General features: G+C 41.5%; 1 protein-coding gene across 6 annotated transcripts in view; it reads left to right on the top strand.

The window, feature by feature from the left end:
- Nucleotides 1-20,987, top strand: part of SCN5A (sodium voltage-gated channel alpha subunit 5) — a 205,374-nt gene that overhangs the window by 77,725 nt on the left and 106,662 nt on the right. For 5 of the 6 annotated variants that reach the window (NM_001318446.3, XM_040675933.2, XM_040675923.2 and 2 more), the window contains exons 9-12: nt 10,459-10,600; nt 12,329-12,526; nt 16,401-16,583; nt 19,041-19,442. In NM_001318446.3, coding sequence (NP_001305375.3) covers nt 10,459-10,600; nt 12,329-12,526; nt 16,401-16,583; nt 19,041-19,442 — 925 coding nt within the window. The remainder of the gene's footprint in view (nt 1-10,458; nt 10,601-12,328; nt 12,527-16,400; nt 16,584-19,040; nt 19,443-20,987) is intronic. The other variant, XM_015281252.4, reaches the window with a different exon arrangement.

The following is a 20,987-nucleotide window of genomic DNA, read 5'->3' on the forward strand; positions in this document are numbered from 1 at the left end:
GAAGAGGAAAATGCCACCCTTAGAGTCCTAGTGCTTGTTTCTTTGAATATATCAAAGCAGTAGGTATTTGTGCTGTTAATCAAAAACCCACTCTCCCTTTATGCATCAGCTTTCTTCATCCCTTGCTCTTTCAGTGAAGTATTTAGTTCCACTGGGTATGGTTTGATTTTAAATGCCTTATAATGGGAATAAATACTTTTACTGTTTTTCAGTTCAGGACTAGTAAATTTTGTTTCACCTTCTATACCTTACACAGACTTCCCATCAGTCATCCACTCCTATTATTTAAAAACATAGGGATAATTAGGCATGATCCTAATGCCTCAGGGGTCTTGCAAAATCATGTATTCCCACCTGTTAGGTAAAAAGACTGTCATTTAAAGGCTGACAAGCTAACAAAGGAGGATTTTCTCTTCATCCATTAGTGGTTAAAGCCAAGAGCAAGTGAGTTCAGTAGCAAAAGATCAGGGAAAGTAAGTGAAGAGTGAGTGGATGCATCAGATCATAGTCCTCCCATCTATTAGCAATGAAATTAATGGGGGAAGGATAGTTGGCAAGGCCATGTTTGAATGTTCATAGCATTTTTGGAGCTTGCTTCTGCCCCTGCTCTGAAAGGGCTTGAAGTTATTAGCCTCTGGGTTATGCTGAGGACCCAGAGGAAATGCTGGGAATGGTGGTATCATGTGTGCGCTCCTGGAGGGATTTGTTGTTACAGTGAGGGATATCTGTGTTGTGGCTGGGATATTAAATCTCATGGTAATTGACAAAACCATTTTAGTGCATTTTTAAAAGCATGTTAATGACACTTTGAGGTTTGGCTGCTTGCTGTTATTATAGAAGAGTAAAAAAATAATATCTAAATTTGGCAATTATTTGGCAGTGAGTCTCAGATGGTCTGATGTAAGAGTGTTTAGTGATGGCGACTGCAACCTGAGATGTAGCAGCAGGCCAAAATCAGCAGGGAAATGATCATCAGTAGATGCTGTATCAGAGACAACCTAATTATCTCAAAGGTGGGGGCTTTATTACATTACTAGGAGGGACTGTTTTCTGAACAAGCACCCAAACTGCCAATAAAGCAGGAGGTAATGGATCTAGCTGATATTGATTCTGGTTCAGAAGGGATTTGAATAGATGGATGTCACTCAGCAGCAGCAAACGTGTCTCCAGTACATTAGCTGGCAGATAGAAGAAAAAGCATTTGTTTATTGTTTTACATACACTCGAGCAACTTTGAGGAGCTACATTAAAAATGACATTGCAGAGATGTGGTAGGAATGTGGGGGAGAGGACATGTTTCTTGTTGTGACAAGGACCAATCTGTCTGTGGGTGAGGGATTTCCCATGCGATGCCTCAGAAACTTGATCCAGGAAGCCTGAAAATTGATTTTTCTTCATTGAATCAAGTGGAAAATTCGTGGTGTTTTTGTTTTGTTTATCCAGCTGCATTTTTTTTCCCCAAGATGTACTGCTAGAATATACTGCATATTTAAGAGAAACAGAGAATCCGACGGAAACAAGAATTAATGGTTGGAGTTGAGAGAAAATGATTGTGATCAAAGATGTTCTTTGGCTCAGTGTGAACACAAGTGACGTGTACTTGGTGTTTAACAACAAGCACATTCGGAGCGCTGCGTTAATGGAAAAATCCTCTGCTCTGAGATGTGTGTCACAGATTGGTCAGACACTGGAAGCAGCGCTAGCAGCAAGGCAAGGCTCTTTTAATAATAATAATAATAAAGTGTAGGGTACTTGCAGAATTATTTATGTTTCTTGATGTGTTTTGGGTTAGATTTGGTTGTTCTTTTAAATGTGGCTGCACTGGGATTTATTCAAGTTAGTTCTCTGCAATTTCAGCTTCTTTGATTTGATTTGGTTAAAGTAAATGGAGAAAGCTATACCACTCTGATTTTCAAAGGGATTACAAATTCCTCTATAAATGTGCCTTTCAGTTTAATTCCCAGACTACTATCTCATCTATCTTTGAAACCTTGTTCTAAGCCCTGAGGAGGTCCAGCAAAGATCTGGTACAGTGATCAAGCACTTGAAAGATTTCTGCTAGGACTGGAACATGAAAGCTGCTCTAACCTCCATGAAATCTGTTACTAGTAAGTAGACCATGATTTGCAACAGACACCACACAAGGCCAGTGCAAGCATCCCAGGCCTTTAGTAGGCATCTACCTCATCTTGTAAAAGCGAGGTCAAATGTGGCACATATCCATAATTGAGCACAGTGATAGTACCAGTGGCAAAACTCATGGTTGGACCAAAGCTTTAGAGTATGCTCAAGGACCCACTTGGCACACTTTGTGCCTGGCCCCAGGTGATGGCACGTGGTCAGTGCTGGGCAGAATGGCCAGGAAGACTCTTGAGAGCGCTGCTGGCCTGAGGAAATGTGGTCCTGATCCCATGTTCAGCCCTGGCGTTGGCATTTTGCTTGAGCACATCAACAGCATCTCTACCAGGCATCTCCTGCTGTGATCACCAGACCAGATCTGCCAGGGATGAGCTGCGGGGAACATTATATGGCATGCTACACCATCCTGTCTTGTGCCACCCATGCAATTACAGCGTGTTCCTTCTCAATGACTATTAACCATTCATTTTAATGAGATATTCAGTACCATGGAGCCCTGTGCTTCCCCAGAGGGCAAGGACTTACGGGGTGCCTCAGCTTGGGACTATCAGTCCATGAAAAAGGAATATACGTTTCGGATGGAAAGCAGTTCCACTTTCGTGCTGTTGTAATTTCACAGGGACGTTTCCCCAGCTTAGACTGCTGTTCTGTCTGCCTACAGGTTTGGATGAGCAATAGGAGCAGCAGGCAGATTTGTCTGTTAGGGGAATGAGAAATGGACAGTATGCAAGATGCAAAGCCACTGAGCAGAAAAAGAGAAACTTGTCTTTGTTCTTTTCACTTTTTTTTTTCCCACTTGCAACTTCTATATGCAGCTGTTAGGTTTTGTTTTGTGTTTTTTTTTTTTCCAGAAAAGTGTGCGTGTTTTAAGCCAATTGTGTCCCCTCAAGGTCAGACTGCTTTTTTTGTTGTTGTTCCCTTTCACATGATATGTCCTGTATATTCAGCTCATGGGCAGGAACAGTCTACAAGATCATGCTGACAAAGAAAGCACATTTGCATCATGTCTGTACTGATATTACCAAAAAGAGTAGTAAACAGGAAGGAAAAGCAGCCAGTACAGCTACTTCAGGATGTAACAAGAAAGCACCTTTGGCAACCGCATCCTAGTAACTGTTGCTATAGAAACTTTAGCTACCTTTATCCTCTCTATGACCTTGATTTTTCTTAACAGGATGCATTAAAATAATGTACAGAGTAGGGCAAAATTCTACATGGTTTGATAAGTTCTGCTGTCACTGAGCTGACTGCACGTAAGGGATGTAGGCAGTGCCATGTAGCGTAATTCTCAAAGTTTTTAAGCAAGTCCTAAATGTTTCTGAAGCATCACTGGAATAAAACTTTGTTTCCTTCTGTGTTGTGGCATTTTACTAAGGTAATTAATGCCAACGCATAAAGTTGTATTAGATGCCTGTTTTCCCATTCAGCATGAATACTGCAAGTAATACTGTTATGGTAGGTTCTCCACGCCAACATGCTGTCAGCATACCCATTACAGCATGTACAGTGGTGCAATGCTTTGATCTCTCTGAGCTGTAATAACATTCCTTTGCCTTTATGCATCCTCCATGGGGTGATTTAAAGCCCCTTGCAGAGGCTTATCACAATCCTGAAGGGTGGAGAAGAAATACACACCATACCAAGGAGCACTGCTGCTATCTGATGCTTCCTTTTGCTTCCCCCAGCCCTACCTTGTCTTGCACAAACCAGTGCTGCAGCTCTTTCTCAGCCTTGGAAGGCACAGAGCCTGGAATGACATACGTGTCTGCCAGAACAACAAGTCCAACAGCCTGATCTTCCATAGCTCTCAGTCCCCCAATACAAGCAAACGTACCCAGAAACACAACCCCAGCTGTGCTGGAAATTGAGGAACTACAGCAGAGAATAATGCACCCAGTTGGTTCTTTTATTCTGCTGCTGGCAATGAGGTCTGCTGCAGCTCAGAGTTGCCTGAATTTAAGTAAACCTGTGTTATTATTATTGTTATTATTATAATTATTTGCTGTCTTAAGGTCCCAGATTCAGGCTGTGTTTTGAAAAAATGTGGTGAGAAAATCTCCCTTGCCATAGAGGGTTTGCATTTTGGAGTCACAAATCATGAATGGGTTGGGGTGAAGATGATGCTTAGGTGCCTTCACCGTATGTACCCCTGGGCAGATACAAGAATGGAGGAGGTGACAACAAATAGCTGTTTGTAGGTGGCCTCTGCATAACCAGCTTTGTCAGGTAGGGTGCAGTCTGGCAGTGTGTGTTTGGTTTGCTGCATGAATGGATCCATCCCGGTGAGTGGGATTTGGTGTGTGCCCAGTGGGGCCAGTGTCCTTGTAATGCTCGCCCAGTCTAGTCTGATTGGGTATAGCTGGCTGAAAAGGCTGGAAATTTTGCTGTACTGAGGAGAGGATATAGTTCCCAACTGTGACTTCTTCCACTGCTGCCAAGGTGGGAATATGTTATGAAGAATGAAGTGCATTGTTTAGACTGCCAAAGCCAATAGCCTGATTACACCTCAGTTTAGTAAGCAGTATTAATGAACTTATTACAAACCTTCAGGTTGTGCAGTGTATCTTCCATGAACTGAACTAGATTCTGATGTGGATCTTGTAGACTTTTCCATTTACTCTTTATTGGTTACAGTGATGTCAGAATGAGGATGGCTCGCTCACTTGAGTATAAGGAATAGCAGTAAGCAAGAATGTCACCTGAGGGATGCTGCAGGGGACGTAGGGGATAATGATATGTATTATACAGCCTTAAGGGCCAAAGTAACAGCCCCCCAGCCCTAGGGATCAGTTGTGAATCTGGAAGATCGTATCGCTGGTTAAACAGCAGTAGGAGGGATTAAATCCAAATCCTCTCAATTCTTAAGGATGGGTATTATTACCTCTTAGCCAAAGCTGTAATAAGCTCATCAACCACATGAGAGAAGAAGGCCAACTGTGGGCTACCATATTCATTAAGTAGTCATCTGTCATTGTTTTTATGATGATAAATCATTGCCCTCCATTTTGATCGATGGGTTAGGCAGAAGATACAGTGTCTGACCACTGGATTGATTGAGAATAAATGATAGTTTGCTTTCCCTGTTGTAACATAAAGTCTAAAAATCCACCTTGGAGCAGAGGGAATACTCTCTTCGGTTGAAACCTCATCATGATGACCAGGCATTCCACTGGCATTAGACATGTGTCCAAGATATCAGCTGTAAACCTTTCAGCTTGTTTTCTGCATTCTTAGGCTTAAGTTGTGACCGAAGCAGGGACACAGAGGGGCCATTAACATCATATGTTTCTTGTTTATTTATTTCTTTTTATGGCTTTATTTATTCCTTTTTGGTGCATGTCTGTGCAATGCACATTGTTGCTTCTTTTATAAGCAAATAAGTGTGGCAGACCATAGTAAGCTTTTGCAACCTACTCCTGATAAAGGGGCAGACCTGGCTTTGCTGCGTGACTTAAGCAGCAGTTTGTTGCTAACTCCTGGCAACACATGGACAACACTCCGTGTATCTGCAGGGTCTGAATGTTACAACCCAGCACATGGCTGTTTTACAAATCTTTTATTGCACAGCCTTATTGGCCACTGCAGTCTGAATCAGCAGGTTCCTTGGCTTGCTGAGATTAAACTCTTGAGCCAGAACATTTTGTAATTATGCCCCTCAGCTACAACTATCTGGCATTCCCAATCTGTGTTATTTAAAACAAAGCTGTTTCTTTTATTCTTTCATTTCCTGTGCCACTGCCAGCTTACAGTGGTGATTACAGGCTGATGGATGGGTAGGTAGACTGATGCTTTTAACTTTTCCGAATCAATGACACTAATTTTACTGTGATTAATTGAACTGTATCCTAGGAGGCTCCTGTGCAGGATGTTGTATTTAGGTACTTTGTTGTTGCTGCCCATCCTTGTGAATCAGAGGAGAGTGCAATCCTCTCTAATGCTTCCCTGAGGTAAAAGAAGCTAAAGAGCTTGAAAAAAAAAATCTGGAGGGGAAGACTTTATTATACATCTAAGACACTTCAGCAAAATCTTGAGACTCCTTACAAAAATCCTCAGAGGAAATGGTGTCAGTTGCAGAATAATACCCTCATGTGAAAGCCTTCCACCTAAGGTTCTGGTGAGTATTTTTCTGGGAAGCAGCATTTCCTTTTCCTCTCAGAGTTTTTCAGAGCACCCACAACCCCTGGGCTATCACTTCTGTAGGCTACAAAAGAGGGTGAGGAAGTGTAAGGAGCTGAAATGTAAGAGCTTTTTGTCTTGAGCATCTAGTCTCCGTTAAGAGGGATGTGAGCTAGTGTTAATAGCATTCTTTGAGCTGGAGTTCATGTTTTCTGTGCTGAAGGTAGCTCATTGTACACCTGCATATATTATGTAGGTTTCTCTGAAAGTAATGCCTCCTATTTATGTCCACAGAAATGACAGCAGAAACAAAGAGCACAATAATGCTGTTTGATAGAAGAAAATTCTCAGCTACAAAATGCTATTTTTCAATATAGTCACTGTCATTCACTGTGCATTTTCAGCAGTGATGAACAAGAGCCCGCATGCCATGCTTATAAAAATCTGCACCAATGGAGGTGACACACTGTTTCGCAGCTGCTATGATGATGTAGTTGCTAGGAAAATGTTGCTCACATAGTCCATCTTTCATTGGCCCGGACAGATAGAAGTCAGAAGGCACCAAAGCCAGATTATATGGTGAGTGCGGCAGGACAGTCCAGCCAAGACTAGCAGTATGCTCCGCAGCCTTCAAATTGGTCTGGGGCCTGGAGTTGTCATGTTGTCAGAGAAAGATTGTCTTCTTCTCTGGCCTAACTTTGGAAGTTTGAGCCTTCAGGTTAGTCAGCATCACTAGTCAGAGTTGATGGTTTGTCCAGGAAAGCCAGAAGGATCACCCCTTTTCCATCCCAAAAGACAGTGCATATCATTTTACCTGCTGAGGGCTGCATCTTGAGCTTTACCTTCAATGGGAAATTCTCGTGTTGCCACTCCATGGACTGCCATTTTGACTCTGTCTCATAGTGGTAACATCACATCATCAGTAATGACTGCTATCCAGGAAACCATTACCTTCAGCCTCATATTGGTTCAGTAGGTCCTGACAAACTTGCATATGGTGTTCTTTCTGTTCTTGTGTTAGCATTTGTGGGACCCACTTGCTGCAAACTTGGCAATATTCCAACATTGCCACCATAGCTTCCAACTCATTGAGGCCAATATTCAGCTTGATATACAGTTCCCTGGTCATAATCCATTGATACACATGGATGAGCTGATTGAGATGCTCTTAATTTCCTAGTGTGATCACTGTGCTTCGCTGTCTGGAACTTGGCCAGTGTTGCCATTGCTGAGACACACCACCCAGGAATACTGGTGGGAAGGTTCAACCTCTACTGCCATACCAACATCCACCTCTGATGTCGTGGGCCATCATCATAAAATAGAAGGCATTTCTATCAGAGAGGCCCTTTTATTAGAGTACTCTGTATGCCCGCTATGAAACCACACTGATCTTTCGCTCTAGCAATATATTGCTGCATGGTGATTACTTTTGAGATACATAAAAGTAGAATGAAACATGGAAAAATGGTAACAGTGTTATAAACAAAAAAATACTAGTCTGAGGAGCTGTTGCTCACTTTCATTGTCAGAAGAATTGCATCTCCATTTCTTAAGAGTTTTTCAAGCAATTGCAACAAACAGCCTTCTCCTTCTTCAAAATGAAGTTTTCCCAGTCAGAAACATTGGCAGGAAAGCTGAGAGTGGCTTTGCAACCTCTGATCTCATGGTGATGAGAGCTTTGCATGAAACGCATCAACATGCAATGCTCTCAATATTTCCTTTCTTTTAGGCACAGATCTCTCTCACTCGAAATGGGCAACTCTGAGGAAATTAACCAGAAATTCTCTCAGGAAATTAATGGCAACATTTCTATTTTGCTTAAGATGTGACCAAATTATCCTTACTGAAAATCAATTTCCAGCCTACTGCCCAACCTACGCTTAGGTTCACCATTAAAGAAATCACCAATTGAGTTTCTCACAGCTGCACTCAGATGTTTTGGCTAGTGGTAGTAATATTAAAATAAGAGCAGTGAGAGCAGATCACTGGATCTTCTTGAGATCAGCCTTTCATGCAGGACTAAGGAAAGAGACACCCAAGGTCAGGCTGGACGGGGCTCTGAGCACCTGATGGAGCTGTAGGTGTCCCTGTTCATTGCAGAGAGTTGGACCAGATGGCCTTTAAGGATCCCTTCCAACTCAAACAATTCTGTGATTCCATGAAAGTTTGTCCACCTCTGTAAATAATAACTCAGTTTCCAGGCAAGCAGAGCGTGTCAATTAATTTATTTTCATTGCAAAGCGAAAGAGCCTTAACAAGAATTTTCATGTCCTGCCTGGGCACGATGTCTTAGTGCATGCAAGCAGAAAGGGGTTTCTTCTCTGGAACCCAGAGGATCTATTTCTCAGAGCTCTTGAACGGTGTCAGCAGCATGTCACGGGCACTGTAGGCTGTCTGCAGCAGCAGATCTGAGGCAAAAATCTCATGTCTCTGTGGCAAAGTGACAGCAGATGCTGCCTCTGGGAGAGAGGAGGTTTAGTGAAAATGTTGCCTTGATAAAGGACATGGTTATACAAGAGGAATTCAGCGTGCTTTTGCATATTTTAGGGGAGGGGGGAAAGCCCAAATTTCTGCATTTTCTTCTTTTCTAAGGAATGTTACTTCACTGAATTTTTATTCAAATGTGGCTCTGATCAGGAAACAATAGGAAGTAGGAAAACTCTAGAAGGAAGCATTTCTAGGCAGGGAGAAATTGAGATGCATTTTCCATTTTCTTTCTTTGTGAGATACAGTTACTATTGTCTAAATTCTCAGCTGATAATAACTAAGTTGGCTCTACCTGAGACGACAGAATCACTTAATATATTATCTTGTGTATTACACTTAATTCACTAAGCATCAACTGTTCTTTTTCCTTCTTTATTGCTTTTTTGAAGATCACTGCAAATATGCCTTTGCAGACATTTTGCAGTGCTTCAACACTCCTTTTTTTCAGTGTTCAAAGCAGACTTATTTGAAAATTTATGCTTGACTAATGATATTAAATTAAGCTTCTTAAAATGTTCTTGAATGTGTAATGTCGGTGGCTGACACCATAGATTTGTCTAACTTCAGAACCTGTAGCAATGTATTCTCAGCTCAACATGCAGTGCTGTGTTCCTTCCATGCAGTGCAGAGATTTGACTTACATCTGTGCAAAACTTACATATACGTAAATTAATCCTTGATTTTCCTGCTGATGCACAGTCTGCTTTCTCAGGAATCTTTTTTGTCTATGTGTGTGTGTGTGTGTGTGTGATTTGAAAATGGCTTTTCGTTATTTACATTATTGCTTTGCATTGTGCTGTGTGGCAATATTAGGAAGTTTAGGAAGTGGCTCCTGGTGTGAAGGTGTGTGGGGGTCTTTTGACTAAATGTTTCTTGCCCCACTGCTGAAAAAGGAGGCTCAGTGATCTGGGATCTCTGCCACCTTGTGCTATTTAATTTGATGAGGTGCATTTTGGTACTCAGTACCACTGCTGGCTCTAAAGCAGAGAGTGTTCTTTTTCAGTTCTGGCATCGGGATCTAGAAAATCACTTGTAAAGAGTCTTAAAGTTTAATGAGAGCCAATGTAAGTCATGATATCTGCTTGCCATTTAATACGTGGATCTGCAATATTTTCCTGGTCAAAACAGAAAAAAAAAATGTCACGACCCCATACTAAACCAGTGTTGGAACAAAGGGTTGGGTTTCTTAGTCTGAAGATTTAGTCTTTGCAGGGGGTGAGTGTGAGGTCAGGTAAGCAATCAGGAAGGAGCTCAGATGGCAGATGCTGACGCTGTCCAGCCAGTGTCAGACTACACAATCAGAAAAACAGGTTCTCCATCAGAGTGTTACTCAGGACTGTAACAGGAGACACCAAGTTTATGATTTTTAATTAGGATTAAGTGGTAGGAGAAATTACATTTGAGTACCAAAGTCCTGCTCAGTTAGACAGCTCATTTCTCTCTATTCCAAATAGCAGAATACCCGGCAGTCCTTCACCATTTCAGCTGTAGCTGTGATTACCATTTCCCCATTTGCCCTTTCAAAGGAAAAATAAGATTACAAAGATCTTTGGCACTGTGAAGTTAGCATATATCGTGTTTTCACTCAGTAGAATTTACCTTGGTGCATCTATGCGTTTAAGCAAGAACATTCAATATCGTCCCTTGAAATCTATTTTTCCACACTGAAGCCAACTATGTCACATTTCATGTATTGTCTCTCCTGTTTTGCAGCACCTGCCCTGAGGGATACATATGTCTGAAGGCCGGGGAAAATCCTGACCATGGTTACACAAGCTTTGATACTTTTGGCTGGGCCTTTCTCTCTCTGTTCCGTCTTATGACTCAAGACTATTGGGAACGCCTCTACCAACAGGTATGAGTGTGTTCTATTACTTTGTAAAATAGGAAATAAACACAGCGTCTTGTTATAATTAAATATCTAATAATTAAAGGCAAGAAAGAATTCCTAGTTATTAAGTAAACCATTCTTGGTGTGTTCTGGACAAGGACCAATTGTAAGTTACAATTAATTTCCTTACTTAGAAGCGCTGATCATATGAGAATGTATTAGACTGGCTGCTTAGGAGAGAGGGCAGAATTGGAGTTAAGAGCAGAACACTTTGAATTTACCTGAATTAGAGAAAAGTTCACTATTTAAAAAAAGTCAGCACAGCACTGCTTAATGATGTTTGGTGGATGATGTAGCATGGACTGGTCTTCTGAATCCAGTTCAAAAACAAGCAAACAAGCAAACAGAAATGCACCATGTACTTGGCATATCTATTTTTTCAAGGCATGGCAACGAACACAAATTTATCAGACAGCAAAGCTACCTGGTACTTCTTGGCAAACCCTTCATTGCAGACACCTAAGAGCCAGGGCCACAAATGGGGTTAACTTACAGCCGTGTGTGCAAGGTGGTCTGCTAGTAAATTTTCATTTTGTCATGCATTTCCCAAATGTGTGCACACTCTGAAGAGATGCATGCGATACTTTGGTACTGAATTACATGCTCTGTTCCTGAGCATGTTCATTAAGCATTTACTTCCTCATCTCAAAATTGCCAAAACCAGACAATGCTCATAAGGAAATCAAGAGAGTTTGTAAAATTCCTTGTTGAAGGAAATAGGGAATACCTTTGAAGGTACCAGGGATTCCTGCTTCAAGTGCAAAGAGTCATGCAGTTTGATTTCAGGAGAATTTATAACAAGGAAATCAAAGATTCTTTGAACAACTGCCTTTGCGTGGTGCAGAACTGCATGCACAGCTCTGGAAGGCTGAAACTGTCATAGCAAATAACGGCGAACATCACTCCTATTATTGGACCCCATAATAGCACATGGTAGTTTCTATCACCAGTGTCAAGCTCTTACATATCTGTAATATAAGCTCAGCCTACCATGCTAAACTCCAGTTATGCCTATGAACCTCATTAAGAACGGGGCAGTACAGTCAACAGCACTCAGAGTGCTTATTATGAGGTAGATCACTAAATAATGCTTTGGTGAATTACACCTCAAAAGTACCTTTTTTCTCTCCACCAACTGCAAAAGGACCTTCATTGTTGATATCTGAATGGAAATAAGGTAAATCCCTCTTGGAAAGTTTCTATGGACCAGACAAGAGTTGGCTGAGCTGTGTGAGCTATTGTTGCAGCTGATTGTAAGGGCATTTGTTCTCAGAGAAAACCTGCAGAAATGTTTGGTAAAACATTCTCCTTTTGAAAATGAGTTCTAGTGCAGAGCACACAGTTTTTGACTACGGAATGAAAACTTACTGTTGAGAAGGTTATTTTGGTTAATGATGTCATCATTTGTCATAGAACGGATTCTGTATGGGAGTCACCAACACTGGAGATGTTCAAGGAATGTTTAGACATTGTGCTGAGGGACATGGTTTAGAGAGAGGTATTGGTGATAGGCAGCTGGTTGGACTGGATCATCCTGAAGGTCTTTGCCAACCTTGGTGGTTCTATGATAAACAAAAGCTGAATTAAATTATATTTTAAACCTACGTTTAAAAAAGAATCAAAATATCTTTTATTTTTCCTCTCAAAATACATTGTAAACAAGTCTTAGTGATTTTACCTTGGTACTTTTAGACTCTCAGATCTGCTGGGAAGATCTACATGCTCTTTTTTATGCTGGTCATCTTCCTGGGCTCGTTTTATCTGGTCAACCTGATTCTGGCTGTGGTGGCCATGGCATATGAAGAGCAGAACCAAGCCACTATTGCTGAAACAGAAGAAAAGGAAAGAAAGTTTCGGGAAGCCATGGAGATGTTAAGGAAAGAGCAGGAGGTAGGTAAACTGTATGATGTGACTGTCCTTGGGTAACTTTACGATGGTACCTCAAGATTCAAATTCTCTTCATTTCAGAATAAGAGTTTATTTGAAAGCAGCTTAATGTTTATTGTCCTGGACAGACTTATTATAGTCCTTTCTAAATGAAAAATGATGATTCTTCCTGCTCAGAGTGAGGCCATTTAGTGTTTACACATCCAGAGTTGTATTGGTTTAACTGTAACTGTGTATGCCAGCAGAGGAATTTATATTGTTGACATATACAGCGTATTCATGATGATATAACTACATCTGCATTCAAGAACAGAGCATCTATTTTGGTAGCTCAGCTGTAGCTCCAGCTGAACCTCCTTCCACCACGTCTTCAGCCCACACTCATTTTCACAGTTTTGTTTACACTGCTGTGAGTATCCAGTTGTCTGATAATGGAGACAAAGATGGATGTTAACCCATGTGAAGTGCACATGACTTTGTAACTGAACAAGTGAACGGATGGATCTTGAGGTTAAACTTTGCACATTTTGTAAAGGATATGGCTTGAATGCTGTGTTGCAGTTCCCAGCAAAACAGGCCAAAATGTGGATGTAGCGATGAAGCCTTAATAACACCAATTAATTTGCCTGTGGTTTGTGTGGGGTTGAAATCCTTTATTAAACAGTTGAAGAGAACACTTTAGGTTCTGTGATCAGGAAGACAATAAGAAAATTAGTCTGAAAGAACATGCAGCAGTGTAGTTGAGAGAAATAAATCCTCGATACACAATATAAACTAATATACATAATTTGTTTTTGGGTACGTGTGGCTTCAGGGCCTAATACAAAGCCCATTTAAATCCTTGTAAAGAAAATAGAAAATGCAATTCATTCTTCACTAAGTGCTAGCAGAGGCTTATGCATGGCTTATGTCCTTTTAAAGATCTATTTTGATGGTTTAAGTAATAGGTAAATGCAATTTAGTCCGTATATGAACAGAGTAACTTTATGCCATAACCTTAGGGAGCAAACTGAACTCCAGCTTGTACCTGTTTTGTGTAAATTTTCATGTCTTTTGACTCCAGCTGAGCTCTTCTTAATAACAGTCAGCTTTGGTAGCCCCAGTTATAATTAAACATGTTTAAGCATTTCCTTTTGAAGTCTTTGATTTTAGTTTAACCTGTATGTACGTACACAGAAAAGGAACATTAAAGCCTGAAAGTCAGTATGTGTCAAAATGAAGGTTTCTTGTGCAAACCTAAATTGTCTCCATTTTTCTGTATGATTTACAGCATGGTCTTCTCTTTAACCAGCCATGTCTCATCTTTCCTGTGTCTGGTTCAGTGCAGAGAGTTGACGCTGTGTGACTCAAGAGCAGTCCTTGAGTTTCTCCTCGTTTGCTCTGTAGCCTTAGGCCAGCTCAAGAAGATTTCCAGATTCAGGCTTTCAAAGACTGCTGCAAAACCCAAATGACTAACATCCTCTGAGGTTTTTCAGTGCCTCCTGTCACTGCTCAGACTCTGTATGCTTCAAAACTACTCATTAGTATTTGCAGTCCTCCTGGAGAATTATCTCATTTTTGTGGAGAAGCAGCTTACGAATACAGAGGATGAGATCCAATGTGTTCACTTGTTTGGGCTGTCTGAATGCCCAGGAGCTGTCACCTATGGCTTTGTACCTGCAAAATGAGGTTGTCCATAACTACGTGTGAAGTTTGGTTATTCTGTGAATCAGCCCCCAGCATCTCAAACTGAGCATCCTGAAGAAGATGCTCAGCAAAGCGATTTGAGTGGTCTGTTGTGCCATGTGGCTTTCAGATGTCCTTTGCCTCAGTCAGAACTACTCAGCTTTAATTTTGCTCTTCAGGTCCTTATCTCAAGTTCTTGGTTTTGGCTTGTTCACCATACCACTAGATCTCATCTTAAGTCCCATCTTGTGCATAAATGCCATGTCAGGGCTCGCCTGAACTATACTATTCTCCCATCCTTCAGCCACCACCCATCCTTGCAGGAGATGCCTGCTCCCCATGTCCTTCCCTGCCCTGAGTGTTAACAGAGGTTTGCAATGCAGGGGGGACAGGACGCTCAGCTCAGCTACTGGAAGCCAGTCAGGAAGAGCAGATAGGCAGGATGTGGGCACATCCTCCATGCCCTGAGGAGCAACTTGGTCCGAATCCTTTTTCAACAACAGATGTAGAGCAGAAAGCATTTTCAGCCCAAGAAATGGGTAAGAAAATGCTAGGAAACTGAAATTAGCTTCTTTTTCAGTAAGAGTACGGTGAGCTTAATAGCACAACGTGCAATATTTTCTAGATCAATGCAGTATGATGGCAATCTGAAAGGAAAACTGAAACTCTTCAGACCAGCTTTGATGTTGCTCAGTATAAAGAGAACATAGATATAACTGATAGACCTGCTTGGGGACCATCGGTCAATTTACACACTTGTTCTAACACATTCCTAAGCCTGAATTTAATGCTGGAAGACTTGCTGAATCTTTATGAAGAGAAAGAACTTCAGTGCAGCAATTAAATCAATTGATTTAAAAAAAAAAATATTCAACAAAATACAACAGCCTAGACTGATGTCTGAGCCCTCCTCCCTGCTCTAAGCAGCTTGCTCATGAAAGATATTTCCCATGGGAATTAAGTTTTGTTGTGCTCTCAGCTTGATAGAGCTACCGCTACTCCTTGAAATACATGATTGATTCTTTACACGACTGTTAAGTGCCTTCACTTTCCTTGGACTGATGCCTGTGGGAGGAAGGGAGTATTTTGCTGCAGAGAGCTGATTGCCTGTTTGATTCTAGTGGCTTGCAGACAATAGCACTGAGGATTCATCTGTTCCTCCTGTTCTTGGGAACCTGGAGAGGATTTTTATTTTTTTATATTTCACTCATTTTATATACTCCGTCTGGGGCTTTGCAAATGGGCCTGTCTGCAGGTCACTGATGTGGCTCCTGCTGGGACACTGCACCTCCAGTCCTGACCTCACGCTTTGTGCAGAGCTGGCATCGTTGGGGATGGGGACCCAGTGAGCTGGCGTGGGCTGTACCTTCCTCTCTGCCGATATCGATTCTTCCTCCTGCTGCTCATTTGCTTTCAAGGCTCTTGCTTTGTGTGCTCAGGCTTTTGCAGTCAGCTTCTGCTGGGTTCCTAGCGGTTGGTCTGTTATCAGGCAGCTCCTGCCGTGATCCCACCAGATAGCAAGCACAGCACTGAAGCACACGGCTTAGCAAAGTCCACCTTATCTCCAGTTAAGCCCATGGTTTTCTCCTTGAATCTCTCATCACAGCTGCTTGTGCTGCTGCTTGGGATAAGTGTTTACAAAGACGTGCCAGCCGAATTGCCTGCTGTTCCTACCATCTCTCCGTGACAGCAGAGGAAAGCACAGCCACCAGCTTGGCTCCCCTCTTGCTTAGCCTCCTGGTTTGGTTTAAAGGGCTGCAGTCATGGGGGATGTTGCTCTTGTGGTGTCCTGACCCCAATCTTTTGGCCACCAACAGAAGTGCTGCTCCAGAAGGAGTGTGTGCCCACAAGCTGTTTCTCTTGTGAAGTGTTGAGATTTATTGCTCGTGAGCTCTCCATATATCAGATGATTTTATTGAGCCATTCCTATTTTCCATCACAGGATGTGAATGGCAGACCTGCATGTGTGCCTCCGTACTAGGAACTTGGCTCGCTTGTTTATTTTCCTCATGACTAAATTGTGAGGTTAGAAACGGGTTAAGAACAGTTCCATCCACGTGAGGTAGTTTTATCATGAATGACCTCTTCAAAATTTTAATTTATCTCATGTACAAACTTAAAATGTAGAACAAAGAATGAGTAATCATTAGTGCTCACTGGGATCCGAAAGTCAAATCATAATTTTTGCACCTTCTACCATCTTCTCTTTTAGGCACTAGCTGCTAAAGGGATTGACTCAATGTCACTTAGCTCCCTGGAAATGTCACCTTTAGCATCCAAGAATGCCAAGGAAAGAAGAAACAGGAGAAAGAAAAAGAAATCTTTGGGAGCAGAAGAATATGGGGAAGACCAGAGGAATTCCAAGTGTGAATATGATGACGGTCAGAGGAGAATGGTAAGCCATGGTCTGAAACATCACTTCTTTCTCACTGCACTTGCTGGGTAGGCCAAGCTCTGAATATGCAATTAAAGCTGAAACTTCCTGCTGGAGAGAAGAATCAATATTTAATGTGACGACTGACCTGGAGATAGCGTGTGTTAGAACTGTGGAAGGAAACATATTAGTACTTTCTTTTCAAAATGAATTAAAAATGCTCACTAAGCATTCTTGGGAACCTGTGAACCTATTTTGTCTCTCTCTCTCTCTCTTTTTCTTTTTTTTAATTATTATTATTATTATTATTATTTTTGCTTCAGGATCCCCTCACAGCCTGATTTATTTTCTTACTCTAATTTCATTCATCTGATTATATCTGTCCACTCCCTATTAGAGTCAAAATACTCATAGGAGAAACCTGCGAAGCTTAAAAAGAAAAGAGAGGAGCAGAAAAGGAGGAAACGTGCCTCTGAGGGCATTTTTAATGATATATAAAGATGATATTAGCATTTTTCTATTCCTTTGCTAGTTGCCTCCAAGTCAAAACTTTGTGGCACTTGTTTCTACTGTACGTAACAGGAACAAAAATAGAGTGAGACTGTTGTTAAATAGGGTTTTATATATAAACGATACTGACATGCATGAATATGAATCTGCACATGCTGTGTGTATCAAATGATGGTAAATAGCTTCAGATAATTTGTTTCTGCTTAACTAAGGGCAAAGTTAAAATCAGTGCTTTTTATTTTTGTTTGTTTGTTTTCTGAATAGCCATGTAATGGGCTAAGTCTTTTCCGATTTTGTTGTCAGTGAATTTAGGGGTACTTGGCAGCCATAAAAAGCTGATAGAAAACAAGTAAATGATTTAAGTAAATGTGACCAATTATGGACTCCGAAGCTTATAAGATTTATGCAGAGCTGTATTTCTGTAAATAATATACTACTTCTTATCTTAATAGTTTTTGTTTTCGCCTCATTGGTTGAGTGGGTTGTGTTACAAGTTATACCTTTGTTAAAGCCAGAGCTGCTCTCTAGCTTCATTCTGGATGGATTTCAAGACTTCACATACCAGAATGATCATGGTTTGGAGCTGTATATTGCCAGTATGTTCCTTAAATTAATATTTCCTGTTTTCACTTTTTGCCCCTGGATGTCATATGTATGAGAAACATGGGAGACACATTTCAAAGCTTATAGTAAATCTTCTCTGCAAGGCAGTGTCTGGCATGGTTGGAGGGAGTAAGGCTGAGTCATCATTCAGATGCAATCTGAGCAGCTGGAAGTGTGTTGCCATCAGAAATCAGTCTCAATGACTGTGTCATGGAAACCCAGGCATGGAGTATTATTATATATATATATTTTTACCAGTTAAAGTTTGGTAGCAATCCAAATAGGTTGTTTTTAGTTAGAAGGAGCCTTGTTTTTGTATGCTTCCTTGTGCCAGTGTCACAGAATAGCATCATTACATAATCCGGTGGGGTGAGCTCCAGTGCAAAAAGAAATAATGCTCATTTGGCCTCGCTGGTTTGTGGAGATCTGACCTCTCTTCATATATACTTGGCTCATGAGAAAGTTCTGAAGAAGCTGAAAATTCTGTGTGGGCCGTAAAATCAAAAGTATGTTCTGCCTAAATGCTCTTACCATTAATTTCCTCTTCATGGTATGAGGGAAGGGGACAGACTTGAACTCCTTATGCATTTTCTGAACATCCTTTTCACTCTGTCAGGGTTTACATGTGTTTAGTGCTTGGCTACGTCTTACTGGTGTTCTGTCAGAGTTGCATTCTCACCAGCAGACGTCAGAGTGGATCATCAAGGCTGACATTTAGGTGTAAAGGAGATTGCTGTATACTGAGGTTGCCTACCCCTCAAAGCAGCTATGTGTGTTGGGGTAATCATTCTACAAACCAATAAATCATATTCCTCTTCTTGCTCTTCTTTTTTTTTTTTTCTTTATCACCTTCTTCCGTCGTATTCTGCTTCTTCTTCTTCCCTCTTCTTCTCATTTTTTCCCACAGTTCATTTCCTGCCCTATTTCTTTATCTCTTGTTCTCCCACTGCAACGTTCCTTCCCCAGCTGTTATGAAGATGTGTGATAAATGCGGTTAACTGGAGCTGGATCCCCTTCCCTGCTCCTGTCTTCCACTCCTTGTGCTGCCTTCCCAGATCCTTTGGCACTGATCATATGGGGAGGGAGTAGAAGCAAAGGAAGCATCACGCTACCAGGCAAATGCCGCCTTGACCCTTCCTATTTCAGTACATCTTTAACTGTTGAGTATTAGACAAATACTTAATGGCTAGGACTGATTTTCCAACCTCTTAACTTTGCAAAGGTTGACTACATGTAATTAAATCTTTCTCTGAATCGCTTGATTTAAAATGGAACTTATTATTCTCCCCAGACCTTCCTCGCTCCTCAAAACATGTTGCAAAATGTTGTTTCTCTTTCCCCTTTTTCCTTTCTGGGGGTTTCTAGACTCTCCTTGGCATTAGTTATGGTCCCAGTGCAAACTTGGTGAAGCGCAGAACCAGCCACGGAAGCATATTCAGTTTCCGACTCCGTGGTAGAGACACTGGCTCCGAAACAGATTTTGCCGATGATGAGATCAGCACCGCTGGGGAAAATGAAAGCCACCGGGGCTCTCTCTTAATTCCAAGATCTGGGAGACGTCCGAGCATTCAAAGTCAAGTGAGCCATAGTTCTCACCCTACTACTCCCAACTACACCCAGACGGGCAAAAGGAACAGCTCAGTGGATTGCAATGGTGTGGTTTCCCTGATAGGAGGAGGCACCGGGGCACTCAACCCAGACCCTACTTCTCCTGCAGGGTTACTGCTCCCCCCATTTATTATGGAAAAACCTGGGACAGGCGATCTGGTGAGTACTTTATAACTTTTGTATGTGATTCATGCTCTCATTTCCTTCTGAATGTTGTTGGAGTTTGCTGTAATTTATTTACGTAGTATGCAGTCTGCAGCAAGAAACTTCCCACCATCCTAGGCAGGATGGGAAGACAACAGGCTGACTCACATAGTGACATGTGTCTGGTGCCACATAAGTTCACAGCTTCGACTGAGACTTGCCCTTCAGAGCTGACTGGAAGAAACAGGAGTTGGACTCGGTGGTCCTTATGGGTCCCTTCCAACTCAGGATATTCTGTGATGCTGTGAAAGGACTAAATACTGGGATTCATACACGTTTTCTTTTCTTGTAGGGGTATTTTTCAAGTTGGTTCCTTTGCCACTTGAATATCTGCCATTGTGTGTTGGAGAAAAATAATGTTTTTAAAATGATTCTGTATTCAGCGTTATCATCTTGAGACTGCGTTTTCTCACTCTGTTTTTTATCTGTACACATCTAACTTCTGCTCTTCTCTATAGCTGCTTGTGGGGGGCTGTTCTTACTGTCCACAAGTAGTTCCCAGAAAGTTCTAGCATCCAGTTAGGACAGATGAGCAGATGATCAGAAGATTTCCAGGATCTTTGTTGCAAAGCACCGTTATTGCAAAATATTTCTTAAGGCTGGAAGTAAAACTATTAAGACTGATACTGTTAAGACATAAGATATGAATTCACTTGGAAATGTATGGGATGCTGTTTTGAAAATAGCTTCTTCATAGGCAGAGCAATGATGACCGGTTGTCATATGTCAGATACGGTGGGAATTCATCTCTTCTAATGTAGATATCTACATTGGAGCTCATCTCTCTCAATGATCTTTAAAGCAATGAAAGTCTAGTCACTATGGTGAATGTGGGCAGGATTTATTTCATCTTAGAGATCTAAAATGCATTGGAATAATCTCTGTCCCTAAAAGCGTCTATTTCTGTTCTCTGAAAACAATAAGAGCCCGGAGTGAAAAACTCTTTATTGCAAAGGTCTTAACTTAGGTGAGATGAAACCCACCTAGAGTAACCACATATCAAAAATGGATTACGTTGAGAGGGTGAAAAGCAAGTGATGTTCTAATGTGCATTAGTCAAGGTATTTCCTGAAAAGAAAGGCAAATGAGATAGATCCCAGCTGTGGTGTCAGATTATCAGTAAATTGAGATGTAGCTTTCTTTTCTCTGTAGAGAAGGCAGCTTCTTCCCTTTCAAGCGTTGGTCTGAATTTTTTACTCACCTATCTGAGCACTCCTTGTAGCCCTTCAATTAGAGTGTCATGCTATAAATGCAAGAAGGGGCTGTTCTGTGCATAGGAAGCTATGGGAAGCATGGTGGTATGAGAATTATTTGCTTTGTTGACAATTCTGGGGCCATTGCTGCTTCTTCAGATGTTCACAGTCATTTAGGACTTCGGTACTCCCTTTTGCACTCTTTGCAAGCAAGAGAGACCAATCCTGAGAGCGGTCTCTAGACTACAGAGCAATAGACAGGCTGAAGATGGTGGGCTTCTATTGAGATTATGCTTGCAGCATAACA

Source organism: Gallus gallus, chromosome 2 (assembly GCF_016699485.2).
Source record: "Gallus gallus isolate bGalGal1 chromosome 2, bGalGal1.mat.broiler.GRCg7b, whole genome shotgun sequence".
Taxonomy (NCBI): Eukaryota; Metazoa; Chordata; class Aves; order Galliformes; family Phasianidae; genus Gallus; species Gallus gallus.